Source organism: Myotis brandtii, unplaced genomic scaffold (assembly GCF_000412655.1).
Source record: "Myotis brandtii unplaced genomic scaffold, ASM41265v1 scaffold51, whole genome shotgun sequence".
In the NCBI taxonomy this organism is placed as follows: Eukaryota; Metazoa; Chordata; class Mammalia; order Chiroptera; family Vespertilionidae; genus Myotis; species Myotis brandtii.
Genome location: NW_005369442.1, coordinates 120739 through 141621, shown reverse-complemented (window position 1 = coordinate 141621; position 20883 = coordinate 120739). Strand labels below are relative to the sequence as shown.

Here is a 20883-nt window from a genome sequence, read left to right as displayed (position 1 = left end):
AGCTGAATTGGCTAGAGGCTTAACAAGGAGTGTGGCCGGTTTCTGCTTTGTTAACATTTTTTAAAATGATGATACATTTAAAAGATTATATTATACATATGTGTTATAAAGCATTATATATATATATATATATTCTCATGGCTAATATGCGAAGTGTCACTTCTGGAGTTCGGCTGGGAGACCTGGAGTTCAATTGCTCGCTATGACATGCGCTAACCACCAGGGGGTGGCAGGGAACGAAGGAAGGCCCCAGATGGCAGCTGGCCAGCAGCTGGAAGACCCCAATCGGCCCTGATCACCGGCCAGGCCTAGGAACTCTACCCGAGCAGGAATTTCATGCACCGGGCCTCTAATTACATCATAAACACCCATGGACCTATCACCCTATCCCAAAGGGTGGCTTACCCACCCACCCCCACCCAGAGATAATCACTTACTGAAGTTTGTATTTATCATTCTCTTCCTGTTTAAGACAGTTTTACCTCATATCCATGCATACTTTAACCACGTAGAGTTTCGTTTTGCTTGTTAAAGAAAAAACAGAATTTATGCGGCCAACCGAGGTTGCGCTTCTTAAGAAGCCTTTGGGGAGGTGACCCGCTTAGCATGCGGCTGCAACTGCTCAGCGCCATCTGGGAGCTCTTTGTTTGAAATTTCCTGCAGAGGTAGTTTATCAGCTCCGCGAGAAGCAGTGCTATTGCTTTGCAGCATTCTGGTCTGACTCAACCCTTTTCCCTGTCACCCCTCTGTCTTCCCCACTCACTGGTTTAAGGGTTATTTAGTGGGTGCCTCCTGTGAGCCAGGGCCTGGGCTGGGGGTTGGCAATGAACCAAGGAGAGCCCCTGCCTGCTGAGCTGATCGCCATCTTGCCTCTGCTTCCCTCCTGGTCATTTGAGCAGCGACTGTAAGCCACAGGCTAGGACATTTCGAGACACTGAGCAGGAGGCAGTGAAGCAAGGATCTGTGTGTGCGGGGAGCCTGACGGAGACTTTGGGAGGGACTGCAGGACGTGGTCAGGCTTTGTGGGCCATCTCGGGGCCTTTGCGGCATCACCTGGATGTCTCTGACTCTGATTTTATCTGTTGGGCCGGCTTCGCTCACACCCTCATCCAAGCCCATGTCATTGCCTCCACACCTGCTGAGGGCCCCTGCCATGAGGCTTTGCAATGACCGAGGACATGAGCCCTGTAAACCTGCAGTCCGACCTCTGAGATGTGATTCTTTTAGATTAGAGGGACGTAAACGTCACACTACAGAACAGTCATGGGGAGGTAAAGCACAGCGTGGGGAATATAGTCAGTAATCCTGTATATTATAATAACAGCATAGGATGCAAATTGTCCCCTCCACCAGGAGTTGTCTGGGAGTTTGACCAGGGGGCGGGGCTGGCCAGGGGAAGGAAGGGAGGGAGGCCCCAGCTGGCAGCCGGCAACTGCTAGGGACCCTACCAGTGCACAGATTTCATGCACCGGGCCTCTAGTACTCTAATAACTTTGTATGGTGTGTCAACTATAATTGAAAAGTAAAAATGATCTTTAAAAAAGTCACACTAGGTCATTAAACATTAGATTGCTGACACAGATACAAATTGCCTGTGTAGTATAAATATGAGACCTCATATATGTATATTTATTTATATATAATATTATAATTATATTGTTATGTATTATATGTTCTCAACCAGCCTCCACATGAGCCACTTACCAGAGTAACTGACATTTTACAATCCTCTATGAGTAGATTTTTAAATATTTTTTTATTGATTTCAGATAGGAGGGAGAGGGAGAGAGATAGAAACATCAATGGTGAGAGAGAATCATCAAGTAGCTGCCTCCTGCATGCCCCACATTGAGGATCAAGACCACAGCTCGGACATGTGCCCTGACCAGAAATCGAACTGTGACCTCCTGGTTCATAGGTCCCTGCTCAACCATTGAGCCACACTGGCCAGGCACAATCTCTCTATGAAGCAGAATGACTAACACAGAAACTCTGAGCCCTTATGGCTCTATGGCAGCCTCCATGTGCCCGGGCACATCTGCCCTCTCAGGCTGAGTTGTATGATTCCCAAGACTTTTGGGTTTGTTTCCAAACCAGTATATGACAGTTATACTTGTTATTAAGTTTAAACCATAATTAAATGTTCTTACACACCGGTTAAATATGAATTCAAAAAGAAAACTGTCTCAGTGAAAACCGAATTGAAAGCTTTTGAAAGACTCAGTGAAGCATTTTAAAAGTGCTTTTGAATTAGGAATGAGAAGGCGTTTGTAAAAGGTTGTAGAAAAAAACATGTTACATCTAAAATAATTCTGCTCTCAGATTGTGCTATAGGTGTTCTTAACGTCTTGTCCTGCTTTCGATGAACTGAAATTAGAAATTCTACATGGTACATAATGGTTTTGTTTTTTAAAAAAGACAGAACTCTTATCAACAAGCAATACTCAAAGAAAAGACCTTGGCCTTTCCCCAAAAGATTAGTGAAAAAATGGACATTTATGTTTTAATTTTAAATAAAATGTTTTATTTCTACACATCTATGTGTGTGGGAGGTCTATGCTCATGATCCCCATCTTTAAATGGCCCCCAGCATGTTTGACAAAGAGGGCTTTTACTGTAGCTTTACTTACCACTGACCAGCGCTGCCTACTCAGGAGTGGTTTATGCAGTCAACCTCCCTCCAGGCTCTCAGAGGGGACGACACTTGCTGGGTTTATTTGGTTTTTTATTTTGTTTGTGTGTGTGTTTTTATTTACCAAGAATTTATGGAGAACCATGAGAAAAGACTCCGTCTTTGAAACAAAGGTTTGAAAAGAGAGAAAAGGCAATGTCAGACAGCTGGATGAATGAGGGAGGTCATGACCTCCTGGTGCTCTGCCCTTTTTGGCCGAGTCCCACTCCCAGGCTGACCTTTTCTGTCACTGCCCCAGGAGCCCCTAGAGGTGGGGCCCTGCCACCCGGGGGTTCCTGAGAGGCAGGAAGGCAGCATGCAAACTGGAAAATGGGCCTGGCGTCTTCAACCTCGGGCCAGTCCAAGGATGAGGAGGCCAGCCTTGGGTAACTTGGGTCCAGATGACAGAAGGACCTCTTGACCAGGCTCAAACATTTTTGGGTCCTAGTTCGTATCGGTCAGATGGGAGGGACCTTCAGAGCTATGAGAACACATTTCAAATCCTGTTTTAGTCATGCCCTCAGTTTAGTCAGCCATAGAAGTGGCATGCTTTATGTTTGTCCTGCCCCTTTGTCGCGCTGTGTGTGTACTTTGTGTGTGTGCATGCATGTGTGCATGCATGCGTGTGTGTGTGTGTGTGTGTGTGCGCACGCATGTGTATGTGTGTTGGAAGGCCTTATCAGCGGTTCTCAACCTATGGGTTGCAACCCCTTTGGGGGTCGAACGACCCTTTCACGGGGGTCGCCTAAGACCATCCTGCATATCAGATATTTACATTACGATTCATAACAGTAGCAACATTACAGTTATGAAGTAGCAACGAAAATAATTTTATGGTTGGGTCACAACATGAGGAACTGTATTTAAAGGGCCAGAAGGTTGAGAACCACTGCCTTAGATGATGGCTACTTCAGTTCCAATCCAGGCGAAGGCCCAGGACACAGCAGCCTCCTGAGCTGAGATGCTTTATTTTCCTTACTACCTAAGGAATACAACCCAACTTATGGAACCAGACGAGTAAGAAGCCCAGCTTCATTTCAGCCATCCCAGGAGGATCATTTAGCTGTTCAGCCTTCTCTCCATCTTAGCTTCATTGTTGCTGAAAGTGTGGGTCCCTGCAGTGCACAAAACCATGGAAACCACTGTTCTCACTCCGCGGAAGCGAAGGGACCTCAGTAAGTGGAGACAGGTGAGAGGGAAGGGAGAAGGGCAGGCACTGACACAGGAGCCCAATTTTGTTGCTCTGAGGAGTAACTGGACCCCTGCCCAGGAGATCCCTGAGCCCTGCAGAGAAAGAAATCGCAGGGGCATGAGTCATCCCTATTTTAGGAGAATACAGGGGTGCCCTAGGGACTGGGGGCCTCCCTTATCAAGAAATAGGCACCTGAAGCACACAGTCCATGCCTGGCTGAAGTCTAGGGTCAGCTTCTGGTTTATTCTCTATGTAACCAGTGGATTAAGTGAGAATTGACTGGAGTTGTACACTTAGAGCTCCCTTACCAAACACTGTTATCTCATAAGCTGGCTTAATGGGGCCGGCTGTCAGGGACTTATTGGAAGTAACGGAGTACAGCACCTTTGGGAGCAGAGATCCAAAGGCGAGTGTGCAGGTAGGCCCAGGGGACCTCACGCCTTGTGTGGCTCAGAAGGCGAGCCTGGGGTCCAGCTGCAACCCCACGGCGAGTGTCTACCGCCAGGGACAGGCCCAGGTCTTCCCAAGAAGGAAGGCACTCACTCCGTTTTGAAAGCATTTCTTCCATCTTTAGAGTGAATTAAGTATTTTATTGATCTTCTATATATGTGGTCTTAGCACTGCTGAAAGAAAGCAGTTGGTTAACAGGACCAACTCAAGTTAGACTGCGAGGGTTTGAATCTTAGCTTTTCTGCTTAGTAGTTGAGTGGCTCTGTGTTATTTAACTTCTCTTTGGCTCAGTTTCCTCATCCACAAAATGGGAATAATAATGGTTCCTAACTTGCTGGGTTTCTGAGGAGACTAGATGAACTAATATGTATAAACTTCTTAGAATAGTGCCTAACGTAAGTGATTATAACGATCACTATTTTCATAGAAAAGACTTCATCCCCTTCCATAGCTTTTCCGTCCACATCATCTCTTCGCTATTAACCGCAGCTACATTCACAGAGGAGATTCTGAATGGGGGAGGCAGTGTGCACGGAGGAGCTCATGTCTGTGATCAAAGGGACATTTTTAACTCTGACTTTGCTAGGGATAAGGCTGTGATCTTGCACAAGCCATGTCCTCTCTTATCCACGCAAGTGTGTGTGTGTGTGTGTGTGTGTGTGTGTCGGAGAACCCCTTGCTTTAAGGATGCCAGGCACACTGGAAAGGGTTGATGGCTTGGGCAGAAGTTGCCCTCCTACAGTTGGTAATTGACTTTTTCAGGAAAGTATTACTTTATTGGCAAATTTAGGACTTTTTATTTTCCTTCCAACAATTTCTTTGGCAGTCTTATTTTTGTGTTGGTTTCATTTTGTCCATTACCAGTAATCTCTAAACATTTTTGTCCAACAGCCTATGCCACAGGTGACCTAACTCTTTGCAATCATGTAGGCTTTGCTTAATTTCAATGTATAATTCACAATTTCCAGGCCTTGTGGGACTGAGCTTAAACTGAGGCGTCTGCACTAACGCCGCATGGTCAGTGTCAGAACTGAACCGAATTGTAGGGCCCTCAGTTGGTGTCTGGAGAGTTAGAGAATCAGTTGGTGTGGAGGAACAAACATTCATTTGGTGTCAGAAATGTGAGTAAAAACAGTTCCTAATTATGCCCACCCTGTAAGAGTTATATACAGTGGTCCACAGTAATTACAAGGAGAGGCTCAGCTACTCACATCCTCCTCCCTGAGTCCGCTGCCGTTGGGTTCCTACAGATGCTCCTATGTACTTTACAAACACTCCTTTTTAGTTTAAGCTTGTTTGGATCTAGCTGTACTCCCTAAAAATGATTTTTCTCTTTATCAAAATCAACCAGTGTCTCCTCAGTTCACACCCATTGGGATAGCTACAATCCTGAAGACAGATAATAAGCATTGTTGAGGACTCAGGAAATCAGAACTCTCTTGCCTGCTGGGGGGATATAAAGTGGGGCAGACACTTCGGGAAGCAGCCTGGAAGTTCCCCCAATGGCTAAACACCGAGTTTCTCTATGATTCAGCAATTCTCCTACTAGATACACACCCAATAGAATTGAAAATGTATGTCCACACAAAAGCTTGTACATGTAAAACTAGCATATCCGTAATAGCCAAAATGTGAAAATAACCCAAATGTCCATCAACTGATAAATGGATATATAAAATGTGGTTTATCCATGCAATGAATATTAGCAATAAAAAAACACAATGAAGTACCAATAAATGCTACAACTAGGATGAACCCCAAAAATACTATGCTAGGTGAAAGAAGCCATCACAAAATATCATGTTTTATGTTTCCATGTATATGAAATGTCCGAGGTAGGTAAATCCATGAGAGAGAACTTGGACGGGGGTACAGGGAAATGGGCATGGAGTTTCTTATTGGAGTGATAAAAATGGTCTAATATTGATTGTGATGATGATGATTGTACAACTATACAACTATGTGAATATACTTATGAGTATTGAGTTGTAAACTTTAAACAGGTTAATAGTATCATATGTGAGTACTATCTCAATAAAATTGTTCCCCCAAAAGAACCCAGGAATACAGGCTTTGGATCCAGGCTGCTGTGTTCAAGTGGCTGCAGAAGCTCTGGGGCCCTGAGACAGGGTTGGGTGCAAGTACTGCAATTGGAAAACTATCCCAGGAAGCAGTCAGGAAGTAGGGAAGTGAGACAGGGAAGGAGGGAAAGCCAAAATGGGGGTCTTAATGAGCGAGTGGCAGTTGTGGGCAACTGGGACTCAGTCCTGCTGGGACCCCCTGGGAAAGCTGTGGAGATCACAATTCAGAATTGCTCTCCCACGGGATGAGCAAGCTGGGCTATTCCTATGAGTGCTGACTCCCCAGCCTGCTCCACAGAGAGGCCAAACATGCTCCCACAATTGGAGAAAGCCCACAAGAGACACAGAAACAAAGAGACAGAGAGAGAGAGAGGAAGAGACAGAGAAACAGAGAGAGAGACAGACATCAGCTACTTGAGGTAAGAAGCAGTCAGGGTACAGGGAACAGTTCCCCAAACCTACAGGTGACGTCCAGCGTGACTGAGCAGGTACAGGCAGAGCATTGGCAGTGCCTGCTGACAGGAGCGCTACTTAACCCTCATCCCTACACTGGGGGAGATAATAGCTCCTATCTCATATGAGTGATGTGAGGATTAATGAGTTAACGCGGTATTTACTAGTAAGAGAGTCAAACATGCCCACCTTGAATCTTTCTCTATTTTTTTTAACTTCTGACTTACCCACAATCATCCTCTTCTGCATGAGCTTCTAACAAGATAGAGAATGCATTCATCTATTAGAAGTTTCTAAAAGAAATAGAATTGTCGCTGAGAAGGATCTTCTTATTAGGCCCCCTTTGAGTTGCATTGACTTTGAATGGCTGCCTTTTGAAATACGCCATCTGTTTTGTTAGCGTGTGAGAAAGATGCTCATCCCAGCATGCTCTGTTACCGGAGAACTCTGTCATCTTTCTCAGTCTTGCTGTCCTGTTTTATGGAAACGGTTGGTGGCATTCAAGCGAGAGAGGTTCATCACAGCACTCTCGTATTTTCCCGTGTCTCCTCCAGTTTTCCCAGACTGTGTTCTGAGGACGGTAGACCCTGGGGAGCTTTCTCTCTGTGAAATGTCTGCAGTCTGGGGCTTGAAGCCAGCGGCTGCGGTCCCAGGCACTTCTGAGTTCTGTTTCTGTCAAAGACATTTATACTCAACGTTTCATTGCTCGTGGGTGATTGAAGCAACCTACTGAGTGAACCGCTGGGGGAAAATAGGGTTTAAAAAACACACCAATTGTGTAACATGGGGCTCAAGCTGCCATGACTAAAACTTAATTTAAATATTTGTTCACCCAAGAAAATGTCTCTGTGTTGTTTCAGGCTGCGACTCTTCAGTTAACCTGACATTTCACCAAGCCAAAACTGCCGTGGATGCCCTCTTCATGTCGCTCCGGGATATTGCTGGGGCTCGGAGTCTCATGAAGCAGTTCAAGTCTGTATATGTTCCTGGAAACCATACCCACCAGGCAAGTACATATGTTGTAAAGTAACCATGTAATCTGTGTGGCATTTTTAGGATTCAGAGAGTATAAGAAAAATTTCCATGTTAACCTCTCTAAAATGAGGGATTTGTTCTAGATGAACTCCAAGTCCCTTTCCCGTTCAGAGTTCTGGGTTCCCCTGAATCTAAATGCATTCCAAGCCTGGCAGGTGTGGCTCCATGGTTAAGCATCGACCTATGAACCAGGAGGTCATGGTACAGTTCCCAGTCAGGGCACATGCCAGGGTTGTGGGCTCGATCCCCAGTAGGGGGCATGCAGGAGGCAGCTGATCAATGATTCTCATCATTGATGTTTCTATCTCTCTCTCCCACTCCTTCCTCTCTCTAAAATTAATAAAACATTTAAAAAAAATAAATACACAGGCAATGTCAGGCCTGATGTCCTTTAAAAAAAACACCCAAAAACCATCCCGATGCATTTGTACAGCAGGCTTGATGTAGTGATGTGAGCGCTGAGTTGGGACAGTCACTGTCACAGCCTTCATCTGTAACCTTAGGCAACTCCCTTCCCTTCTTTGTCCCCAGTTACTACAGATGCCAGATGAGGGGCTGGCCTTTGGTGGTTCCCAAGTTTCTGGATCTAAGCAGTCCCATAAACATTCCTAACAATTAGAATAATAAAATTATCTAATAGTATTATGGCAATGAAAAAAAAGTTGGTGATAGCAAAAGCATTTGTTACTTGAAAGTCCCCCACTGCTCTCTAAGGAGGAGGGGGAGTGATTGGTGAGTAGGAAGATGGTAAGGAATCCATGAATAAAGGAGTAATTGCTCTGTAAAAACCCAGCAGGGAGGAGACATAGAAAGAGCCAAAGGGAAGCTTCCGGAGTGAAGGGAGACAGGAGCCCTGAGGGTGATGCAGTCTCTGTTGGATAAGGAAGGAGACAGAAGTCAGGCTCCTGGTGGCCACAATGAGCTTTCAAGGAAGAGCAGGTGTCTCTGATGGAACAGGTCACTGAGCTTTGCTTGTGTGTGTGAAGGAACCTTCTCCTCCATCTCCCATGAAATCTTCACTGAAACCCACTCTATTTGCTAAGAGTTAAATGTTTTGTTAGTGAAGACTGACAACTTCAGGATGCTGGCTATAAGGCAGGCATGTACACGAGAGCAAAGGTTACCCACTGCAGCCTAGCAAAACCCACACTCCTCCCCCATGTGTTCACAGAGCAGCTGACACTGAAAGAGCACTCCTGCCTTCCGTGTTTCCTTTCAGTCTCACGACAAGTAAGCCAGAGACATGTCATTATCCTGATCTAGGAAGGCCAAGGGACCTGCCACAGGCACACAGGTGACCAGGGCCAGATGCCAGGACTTTGCCGCCAATACAAAATCTCCTCCCTCACTGTACTGTGGTTCTCAGGGAGGCTATAGAAATATTGATTGATGGTGCTGACGGGCATCTGAAATCACCCATCAAGATATAAAAGACCTTAGAAACTGGCACTCAACTTAGAAACCCAAGTTCCCACCCTTCATTCAGTGATCTAAAACATCTCTTCCACAAATACAGGTGCAGTCACTCAGATAATTAATTATATGCCATTTTGCTATTAAGAAATAGCAATCTTGCCCTAGCCAGTTTTGCTCAATGGATAGAGCGTCGGCCTGTGAACTGAAAGGTCCCAGGTTCAATTCCGGTCAAGGGCACATGCCCAGGTTGTGGGCTCGATCGCCAGTGGGGGACTTGCAGGAGGCAGCCAATCGATGATTCTTTCACCATGGATGTTTCTATCTCTCGCCCTCTTCCTTCCTCTCTGAAATCAATAAAAATATATTTTAAAAATAGCAATCTTAAATACTGTGGTATAAACTAGTTCTACAAGACATGATAGAACTGGTGAAATATGATGAAATTTAGACCAAAGAATGTCAAGATGTAAGTAGCTACTATAGTTGGCAAAAGGGAAAACAAGCCACTAAATTAATGAGGTCTTTTCACTGTTATGATCATCATGGTGACTGATTTGGCCAATTTCACATAATTATGCATTCGTTATAAATCCGGGGCATGGTAAGAACAATGATAAGCTTCCTAGACTTCATCTCCCTGCTGCCAACACTCTCATTTCTCCAGACCTCAGAGCCCTGGAAAATGAGTTTTCCCCGGTGAATGGAACATGGGGACAATGGGCGAGCAATGTGTGTGTGTATACCTCAAGGGGATTAAATAAATAATGATGTAGAGACAATGGAATGCTGTGCAACCATGAAAATGAATAGGATGGATCTAAGTGTCCTGAGCAGAGACTATATTTGAACCCATGTCTCAGGCCCTGCTTCTCAGAAAATTCTAACTAAAACAGAGGTGCATGATCTATTAGGTAAAAAAAAATACATGTTGTAGATCATTCCATAAAGCATCATTCTATTTTGGTTAAAAAAAAAATAATGATAAAAAGTATATGGGTATGTGTATTTAGTCAGTCTTTAAACTTTTTGGAAAGATTTATAATGGGTACTTTGTGAGGGATGGGAAGGGTTGGATGGACAAGGAGGGCCTATGACTTCTTACTTTGTATTTACATATCTAGAGAAAACTATTTTGATGTGATTATGGGCAAATTTTACCTATTTTGGTTTTTTAATAATTTTCATATTTAAAGAAGCTTTAACTCACAGACAGATTTTGATCTGGTTGTTCACTGCCATACCCTTAGTGACTAGAGTGGTATCTTGCACATAATAGATGCTTAAATATTTGTTGGGTGCATCTTGTATGCAAGGCACATATCTTTGTTACATATCAGCGGATTTGATGGGCCACAAAGTGCGTGTAATTAGAAAAGGACAAATGTTCAGACCAGAATCAGAGTCCAGTTGTGTCTAGTTTTAAAGATAGATCTTGGCCGGGCAACTTTCTGTCCATTTCTCCTCCCAGTCTGGTGCTCAGTCCTGTGGCTCCAGGAAAAATGTGTGCTTTCTGTCTAGCTAGTTGAGATGTCCAGCCATCCCCGAAAGACCTGGGAGAGCTCTAGGCCTGGTCTGGCCCTGGGTTCGGGTCCAGCTCTGAGCAGCACTGCAGATCTGGGCTCTCCCTGGATCTCCGGGCTCCTGCCAGCCCCTCCCTCCCAGGGCAGCCTGCACAAGCTGCCTCTCAGACACTCCTGTTTCTTTTGTTTACACTAGAGGCACCTCTGGTTTAATTTCGTCCTTTAGCCCTTTAGGAAAAAGTGTCAGTCACAGCTCAGATACAGAAAGCAGATATCCCTCTCGTTGTTTTAAGGAGACTGATTTCATACAAAGAATTAAGTACATAAAATCTCTGGGCTTCCAGAAACGAGTCCTGAACATCAGCACAGACCTGGCCCTCCTCTGGCGCAGTCAGGAGAGTGGGTGAGGGGGACCAAGAAGCTGCCATGGAAGCGCCTGCCTGGAGGAGCACACCACCAGAGCTGGAGGCAGCGCGGTGCTTGCTCTCCACACTGTCTGCAGAGCCGCGCTCAATGCTTGCCACCCAGTGGGCCAGTGTGGGGAGGGGGGGTCTTATCCAGCATGGATGGTACTTCTTACGTTCTCCATGGTTAGTGAGAGGGAGGTTAGCACAGAGGTTAACACAGCCGTGGGCAAACTACGGCCCGCGGGCCGGATCCGGCCTGTTTGAAATGAATAAAACTAAAAAAAAAAAAGACCGTACCCTTTTATGTAATGATGTTTACTTTGAATTTATATTAGTTCACACAAACACTCCATCCATGCTTTTGTTCCGGCCCTCCGGTCCAGTTTAAGAACCCATTGTGGCCCTCGAGTCAAAAAGTTTGCCCACCCCTGGGTTAACAGAACAGTCTGAGACCCTGAGCTTTTGGATCCATAGCCCACCTTTGCCCCCTACTAGCTCTGTGACCTTAGGCAAGTTACTTCCCCTCTCTGTGCCCGGCTCCTCTTCTGCAGGAAGGAGCTAATAGCAGTCGCTCCCTATACAGATGCTCTAAGGATTAGGTGAGTTCATTCACGTAAAGCTCTCCGGACAGGAGCTGACACATACCAGTAGACAGCACTATGTAAGCATTTGCTGTAAAGGACAAAATAGGCCTTCTCTTTGTCCTCTTTTGTGGCATTTCGTCTTTTCCTTTGCTAAGGAGATGGGCTACACAGAAAGTGTGACCCTCGAGCCGACTGTCCTGCTGGCTGCTGTGCGTGGTAAGGGTTCATTGCTGACACCAGTGTGACTGAAAAGGTCCTGTTTGTTCGCAGACACTGTTGACTAGAAACCTAAGCCCCAGTTTTGCTTGTGCAGCGAGTCTTACGTGTTTCATTTCAAACTGTTCCAGTGTAGCGGGAGGTTCCACCTCCTCCCCAGTGCCAGGGCTCCATGTGCTGAGTTCCTCAGCAGCGGCAGCAGGAGGGTAGCAGGCATGTCTCAGGGCCAGGAGCTGGCGAGTCCTTTCGGAAAGAAATGCCGTATGGCTCTCGCACGACTTGCTTTGGCAGAGGTTTCGCAGTGCTGTGCTGTGTCGGAGAAAACTTTCCACAGATGCGTACCGTCTTCTGTGCCTCTGGCATGTTGAACAAGGGCATCGCGAAGCAGCCGTGCCCAAGGAGGCTTGTTTCATCCTGTGCCTGGTGAATGTGGCTCCCCGCACAGCCTGTCGGCCCGTCTCGGTCACACCCCTGCCCTGGCCACCAGGTGCTCTTTTCCAAGTGCTGCACTCTGTTCTTCCTCCTGACTCTACCCACCTCACCCAGACCTGCCAGTGTTCTCTCTGAAAGAATCAGCATGAGCCAGGACTAAACTGGGGCCTGGGGAACTGGCTGTCCTTTGCTGCTTCTAAATGCCTCTGTGAACTCATGCACCCTAGTTAGTAGCTCTGGGCTGCGGTGTCCTCAGATTGAAATGGAAGGGACTACACTCAAAAAAAGTGTAAGTGCATAATGTGCTTCTACTTTGAAGGATGGATGAATGGAAGGATGGATGGATGGATGGATGATGAATGGATGAGCAAACCATTTTCTTTAAGAAGATGAAAGGAGAAAATATCTTAGTATAGCGAAAAATAAATAAACGATGGAATCGTCAAAGCCAGAGCAGTTTTGAACAGATGTTTTTTGAACAGTCTTGGATTGGAACAGAATGAATATTGTGTCTACACGTTTCCCTGAGGAGTGGGTTGGTGAGAGTCAATTTGGCAGAAAAGGCAGAAGCATCTTCAGGAGCAGGACTGAGTCCCTCGCTGCACCATCACCAACCGGCAAAGCGAGGTCAGCAGCCCTGATCGGTGGGATGTGGCTGTGGCAACAACTCAGGTTTTCTTGGAAACTAATCCTGGGCCATCTTTAACGTGCACCAAATTCAAGAAGATACTGGAGTTAAACTAGTTTCTCAAAATTAACTCTGACGTGTATACTGGCAGAAACTACTGCTATGCCAATACTTTTCTTCGAGAGCAAGAATCAGGTCAAGAAAAGAGTCTTCTAGACCTAATCACACATTATCTCCGTCACAAAAGAATAACCATGGGCATAGACATAAATATTTTATTTTTCATAATTTAATTAAACATGGCATTTTTAAAAGCCCAATTTGTTCTAGAAGAGATACTGGCCATTTAAAGAAAAAGAGTTTCTGGTGTAAGATCACTTTTTGCAGCTGTACTTATTTCATATGTAATACCCGTCGGGGGTCTCTGTGGGCTCTACCAAACCTCAGGCAGCCTCAGGACACTGTCATACAGGGTGATATTATGATTTTCATGGCCCTAAGCAGCTTTGAGTTGGTGGCCCCCTTCCTCTATAAAAATAAAAAAAATACCAAAAATTTTATTATGCCATTGTATTGGTGTAGAGACAAATATATAAATAGTATATATCAAAACATTTTCTTTGACCTAAAAGGTATTTTTTTCTCCTAATTTTAAAAGAAATTACTGCATTTTCATGGGTCCCTAAAAGTCTCCCGGGTCCTACGCAGGCTCTGTGTTGTGTGCCTGGCGGGTAAGTCGGCTCTGTGGTCATAGCCCCTACTTGACACCAGTCTGCCCAAGGCAGGAGCACAGCTCGCCACTGGGAAGCAGCGGCATTTTCCTTCCCCTGAGTAGTTAGTCCCTGTGACCACCGCTACTCAGTTTGGTCCCAAGGTGACAGCTCAGGAGTGCGGGAACTAGACTCACATGGGGGTGGAGATGGGGGCAGTTCCCTGCCTTAAAGCCCTTGTCTCCCGTAGGAGCCAATTTCTCTGGAACAACTGCACAGTGTAGCTTCCAGCATCCCTCCAAGGGATGTGCCCAGTTATGCCAGTCGTGCAAGAGTCATCAGACTCAGAGAAGCCCCAAGGTCTGGCCTTCTATCCAGTATTTATAGTCCTCCCAGTCTAATGCAGTTAACCAAGCAGGGGTCACTTTTATCATAAGCAATCTTGCCTGGCTAGAGTTTGACATTCTTCCCTTATCAGGTTTCCAGGGAAACAGCTAAAAAGTTAACCAAAGGTCAAATTCTTATGCAGAAGGGAAAAGGGTTTAATAGTACTTTGCCTACAACATGCAACTTGTCAGTTGTAAAGGGAATAATTATATGCATGTTTCAATCCAACTTCACGGTATGTGTGCAGCAGAGACAATGTATGTGAACACCAAATGCCACTTCTGTTCCTCCTGGCACAGTGAGGCCACATTTTCCAGAGTCCCTTGCAGGTAAATGTAGGTTTGTGACTAATTCTGGCCAATGAATTATGGTGGGAGTGATACAGATCACTTTCGGGCAGAGCCCATGAAATCTCTCTGCAAACCCTCCGTACTATCTTTCCTCGTCTGATGATGAGCTGCAAGGGCTGCGGTGGGGACCCCAGGGCCTGAGGGAGTGGAAGAACCTGGTGTCTGAGTGACTGTGGCAGGCACAGACCCCTACTGCCCACACACACTGGATGTGGTGTAAGCAAGGGATTAATGACCAGCAAGACAGGGAAAGGATGAAAATGCCTGTGTCTTTAATTCCTCTCCTCTCCCCACCCCCCACAATAAAGGTGAACTGCCAGGGAATGTTTGATTAGGAAAATTAAATTACTATGCTTAACCCTGTTAATGTTGAGACAAACTACACGACTCATCTCCCCTCTGGCCCTTTCTAGCATGCGAGGGAAACTTTGAGCAGGGCGCTGAGGAAGACATCCTGTCCCCTCTCACCACCTCGCTGTGGTCCTTTCTCAGAAGCGGGTAGCTTCTGGCTGAGTAGAAAATTCCAGGACCATCCGAGGTTTCTCCTCTGAGAAGCCACTGCCAAAGCCGTCCGTTCCAGTGAGATTTCAGTGACAGGATTCGGAGCACAAAGCAATCCGAGCTCTGTGGCCGAGAGGAAGGAGCCAAAGGTTCTCATCATTAAAACCCAAAGTAGAAAATAGAAGAAAGGTGTTGGCTAAGTCACAAAAGTACCACTTTGTACCTGAGCGAGTCATTCCAAATCTTGCTTATTAAAGGCACAGTGTTACTTATTGTTCTGTGCTTAGTTGTTGTTTTTTAATATATTTTTATTGATGTCAGAGAGGAAAGGAGAGGGGGAGAGAGAGAGAAACATCAATGATGAGAGAGAATCACCAATCGGCTGCCTCCTGCATGTCCCCTACTGGGGATCAAGCCCACAACCTGGACATGTGCCCTGACCTGGAATCGAACTGTGACCTCTTGGTTCATAGGTCAACACTCATCCACTGAGCCACGCCGGCCGGGCTGTGCTTAGTTGTTTTGATAACAAATTTAGAGGTCTCTCCTACATAATATGTAACTTGGGAGCAGTTTAAAGAGATGAGTGTTGAAGTTTAAGAGATTAAATGTCCAGAAAGGCTAAGATGATAGGACTCTAAAGACGGTTTACTCAAGGAAGAGGATTTATAGAATTCAAAGGTCATCCTACGACCTTTATTTTTCTTGACATTGAAAGTATTTATTAGATTACATTATCCTTCTAGAAGTATACTTGTTAATTTTGGAAATTTTGAAAAAAGAAGAAAATAATATCCCCCACTCCCAGAACCTAGAGCTAGCCCTAATTAACATTTGGTGTGTTTTTACTCTATTCTCTTCCATGCACAATCTGTTTATTTTCATCAAGTGAAAAAATACTGTTACTGTTTGTAGTGGTGTTTTAACTGTGTTTTTAAAAAGCAATACATTGAAAAGATTAAAATTAAAAAAAGCAATACATTGAAAAGTTCCCTCCCACTTCTGTCCCTTCTCCAGTCCCCTGTCCCATGATCACTGTTCATGGTAGTCTCTGTATATCACATCAGAGTTTGTTTTTTCTGTATTCCAACAAATATACACATGACACATTTCACATGAGTCCAGCCCATCATACACTGTTTCTCACCTTGCTTTTTTCACCCACACTTTATTCTGCACCTTCCTTTCTGCACGGTCAACAGAGAACTTCCCTCTTCACTTTCATAGCATCCCCTCCTGTGATACTTCCCATTTATTAAACAGCTCCCTAATGATAGGCCCTTGAGTTGTTTCCAATCTTTTGCTATTACAAACAATAAACAGCCCTTTATGAGCATCATTTACATATATCAGCATATTTATAGGATAAATTTCGATAAGTGGAATTGCTAGGTCAAATGCAATTGTAATTTTGATAGGTATTGCCAAATGGCTCTCCACACTAATTGTAGCAATGTACCCTTCCATCAGCCATATATGAGAGTTTCAGTTCATTATGGCCTCATCAAAAGTGTATTTTCAAACCTATAGATTTTTGCCTGTATGGTAAATTTTTAAAATTTCTCTGGATATAGCTTTATTATGAGGAAGGTTGCCGTGTGTGTGTGTGTGTGTGTGTGTGTTAATTTCTGTCTTATCGATGTTCCTGCCCAGTGCTTTACTTTCAAAAGCATTAACCTATGAGATCTCTGGGCATGCAATGGTCTACTTGACTAATAAGCATAAGAAAGCTACACCCTCAACTGAGCAGTTGCTATTTTTCCCTGCATCTTATCCCTGCCAAATGCACCAGTTGCATTCTGGCTAAATGATTGTTTATGATCTTGATAGTATATGCCCTGCTTTATTTTTAAGATATTTTAGGTACTAAAATTGGGATAAAGGGAAAATAAGAGTAAAAAATAAATGACAGTGAGAAAAGCAAGATGAGGCCAGAGATGAAGTCAATACACCAAATACCCTGGACACTTGCTAAAGGCAGCTCACATGTGAAGAGAGAAACAGGAGTTCAAGACATCTCACCGGTGCTCCGTGGGAGCCTGGCTGTTCTGAGCCTGTAACAGACGCAGTAGAGATAGAATAGATTGAGAGAATGCGTTGAGGGAAGTCATTCCTCCTTCCTTTATCCTTTATGCTCACACTTGGGTGCCTTGTGGAACTGGAGCAGCAGAGGCAGCCGCAGGACTGGGAGAACGGTGATCCACTGATGGAAGGGAAGGGAAGAGAGGAGGAGCTTGGTAGTAAGGAGAACCAAGGAAAGAGGTGGGGAGCATGCTCAGTTAGAGGAGCTGCCTCCAAGTATTACTAAGTGTGGGTAGGTTATTCAGGTCACAGAAAAGGAAAGCATTTAGCATTATTTATCAAAAGTTCAACTAAATTCTACTGAAATGTTTATAGTACCACGTGGCCTGCCTCTCTTCAGCCCTGGCCTTGGTCGAATTCCTTTTTGGCACCTTGGCTGCTTTCTCTGTCCAAGTCCTACTTGGAGCTGAGCTCTGTAGAGGAAGGAGGGAATGCCTTGGGCTTGGACGGCAACAAAACATTGTACGAAAACATTCATTCCACCCGCTGGTGTGGCTCAGCTGGTGTGAGCGTCAACCCATGAACCAAGAGGTCACCTGTTTTATTCCCAGTCAGGACACATGTCTGGGTTGTGGGCTCCATCCCAGGTAGGGAGTGTGCGGGAGGCAGCCAATCGACGTTTCTATCTCTCTTCTCTGCTCCCTTCCTCTCTCTAAAATAAAGATGAAAGAAAGAAGAAAAAAAGACTCTTCAGCCCTGGCCTTGGTCGAATTCCTTTTTGGCACCTTGGCTGCTTTCTCTGTCCAAGTCCTACTTGGAGCTGAGCTCTGTAGAGGAAGGAGGGAATGCCTTGGGCTTGGACGGCAACAAAACATTGTACGAAAACATTCATTCCACCCGCTGGTGTGGCTCAGCTGGTGTGAGCGTCAACCCATGAACCAAGAGGTCACCTGTTTTATTCCCAGTCAGGACACATGTCTGGGTTGTGGGCTCCATCCCAGGTAGGGAGTGTGCGGGAGGCAGCCAATCGACGTTTCTATCTCTCTTCTCTGCTCCCTTCCTCTCTCTAAAATAAAGATGAAAGAAAGAAAGAAAGAAAGAAAGAAAGAAAGAAAGAAAGAAAGGAAGGAAGGAAGGAAGGAAGGAAGGAAGGAAGGAAGGAAGGAAGGAAGGAAGGATGGAAGGAAGGAAGGAAGGAAGGAAGAAAGAAAGGAAGGAAGGAAGGAAGAAAGAAAACATTTGAGTTCCTAGCAGAAGGAGCATAGTTCTAACAATATTTAGGAAAAACTGGAGACCATCTTTATGTCTATACCAAATGACAATACTTTGTTTTCCAGTATACTTCATACATAAAATCATCGCTTTCAATCTTGATTGAAAAACTAGCCATTCTGTGATTATAGCTCTGTGGACGAGAGATTTGCTTCTATAAGGAATATGAGAAACAACAATTAGTGCTGAGGTACTGGGGTGAACATTTACCAAAAAATCCAAAGTTGTTATAATTGCCTTTTCACACACAAACTCAGTCTTTGCTCAGTATCAAAATAACCTTGTTTTGTTTCCTTGGATGCAGATAAAACCATCCTCTCTCCAGACAAACCCTGTTGCTCACAGCACAATATTTTGTCCTTCCAGGCATCCTACAAGCCGTTGCTGAAGCAGGTTGTGGAGGAAATATTTGATCCCGAAAGGCCAGATCCTGTTGATATTGAGCACATGTCGTCAGGCCTCACCGACCTCCTGAAGACTGGATTTAGCATGTTCATGAAGGTAAAGCCGCCGCTGAGAGGTCATCCTGAATGGAATGCCATCTTTGCCGGCAGGAAAATGCTGGCACCCCCTTCACCCGTCGGGTGCCATATAAGATACCGTGCAGTGTTTTGACTCTTCTGAAACCAGGTGCAATCTTCACTTAACTTTTGGTTAAGAGCAGCCTGCCCTTCCAGCCTCCTCCAGTTTCCTTTGATCTACGCACTGGGATCTTTCCTGGTCGATATGCGAGGACACAGCCCTCCAGGGCAGGGTAGCACTGTTGAAAATGTTTCTCCTTGCCTGGCCACATTTCCATGCCACACGAATCCATGTACTATTCTGCTGTTCTTAATGAGTGACAGTCTGCTGTTATTAATTCTAGAACTTATTATGCAGGATAATGAGCAACTTTGCTCAGTCATGTGGTGAGCATCACCCCCAAAACCCATTTTTTAAAATCTCTTCACCTTTTTCACCCAGTCCTTCAACCCCCATCTCCTCTGACAGTTGTCAGTCAGTCTGTTCTCTGTATCTATGGGTCTGTTTATATTTCGTTTGTCAGTTTATTTTGTTCGTTAGATTCACATGTAAGTGAAATCATATGGTGTTTGTCTTTCTCTGACTGGCTTATTTCAATAGCATAATAACTCCAGGTCCATCCATGCTGTCACAAAAGGTAAGACCTTCTTTTTTATGACTGAGTAGTATTCCATTGTGTAAATGGACCACAGCTTTCTTATTTACTCATCTACTGATGGGCACTTGGGCTGCTTCCAAATCTGTTTTTATTGTTTTGTTGTTGTTGTTGTTGTTGTTGTTGTTGTTGTTGTTGTTAATCCTCACCCAAGGGTATTTTTCCATTGATTTTTAGAGAGAGTGGAAGGAAGGGAGAGAAACAGAGAGAGAGGGAAACATCGATGTGAGAAAGACACATGGATTGGTTACCTTCTCATGCCCTGACCAGGGCCAGGAATTGAACCTGAAACCAGCATACATGCCCTTGACCAGAATCGAACCCGGGACCCTTCAGTCCGCGGGCCAACACTCTACCCACTGAGCCAAACCAGCTGGGGCTGCTTCCAAGTCTTGGCTGTTGTAAGCAACGTTGCAGTGAACACAGTGGTGCATATATTCTTTCGAATTAGTGTTTCAGTTTCTTCGGACATATTCCCAGAAGTGGAATAGCTGGGTCATAAGGCTTTTTCAATTTTTTGAGGTAACTTCATACTGCTTTCCACAGTGGCTGCGTCAATCTGCATTTAAAAATGACTTGTTTGGGCTCCACAGATTCCCAGTTGCCAAGTGCTAGGATTTCTCTGGCTAATAGCGAGGGTAGGTCAAAATCACTGCACAGCCTTTGCAGCGGGGATGAAAGGAGCAGAAGGACACAGATGCGATCTATTTTTAACCCACTGTAAAGTTTCTGAATTTAAAAGGATCTAAACAAGATTACAGGCTGACCTTCCAGTCTGTGCCAGGATTTCAGTTGTAATAACTCTTGGAAATAACAGAATGTTGTGCCAGCTTCAAAGCGTCTTTGAAATCATGAATTAATCTACATAGAGTTCATATATGCATCTGCCAGGAAAACTGGTCCACCCCGAAGCCAGAGGACAGAAGCCAGACAGTCAGACTCTAAACCAGGGGTCCTCAAACTTTTTAAACAGGGGGCCAGTTCACTGTCCCTCAGACTGTTGGAGGGCCGGACTATAGTTTAAAAAAAAACTATGAACAAATTCCTATGCACACTGCACATATCTTATTTTGAAGTAAAAAAACAAAACGTGAACAAATACAATATTTGTATTTGCATGTGGCCCGCGGGCCGTAGTTTGAGGACCCCTGCTCTAAACCGTGCAGTTCACGGCCGGGATGGACGGGCCGGTCTCCTTCCGCTGTTCCCAATGATCATTAACTTCTGCTGCAACGAGTGCTGGTGAAGTGTCTGTGTGTGTGTCTGTGTGTGTCTGTGTGTGTGTGTGTGTGTGTGTGTGTGTGTGTGTGTGTGTGTGTGTTAAATAATGCAGCACAGATCAGCTTCCCAGAGCTGTTCTGAGGCTCCTATGTTGGGCT

General features: G+C 45.0%; 1 protein-coding gene across 1 annotated transcript in view; it reads left to right on the top strand.

The window, feature by feature from the left end:
* SCFD2 (sec1 family domain containing 2) overlaps nucleotides 1-20883 on the top strand; it is a 320087-nt gene that overhangs the window by 270323 nt on the left and 28881 nt on the right. Inside the window, exons 6-7 of the mRNA XM_005877149.2 lie at nucleotides 7708-7853; nucleotides 18694-18828. Coding sequence (XP_005877211.1) covers nucleotides 7708-7853; nucleotides 18694-18828 — 281 coding nt within the window. The remainder of the gene's footprint in view (nucleotides 1-7707; nucleotides 7854-18693; nucleotides 18829-20883) is intronic.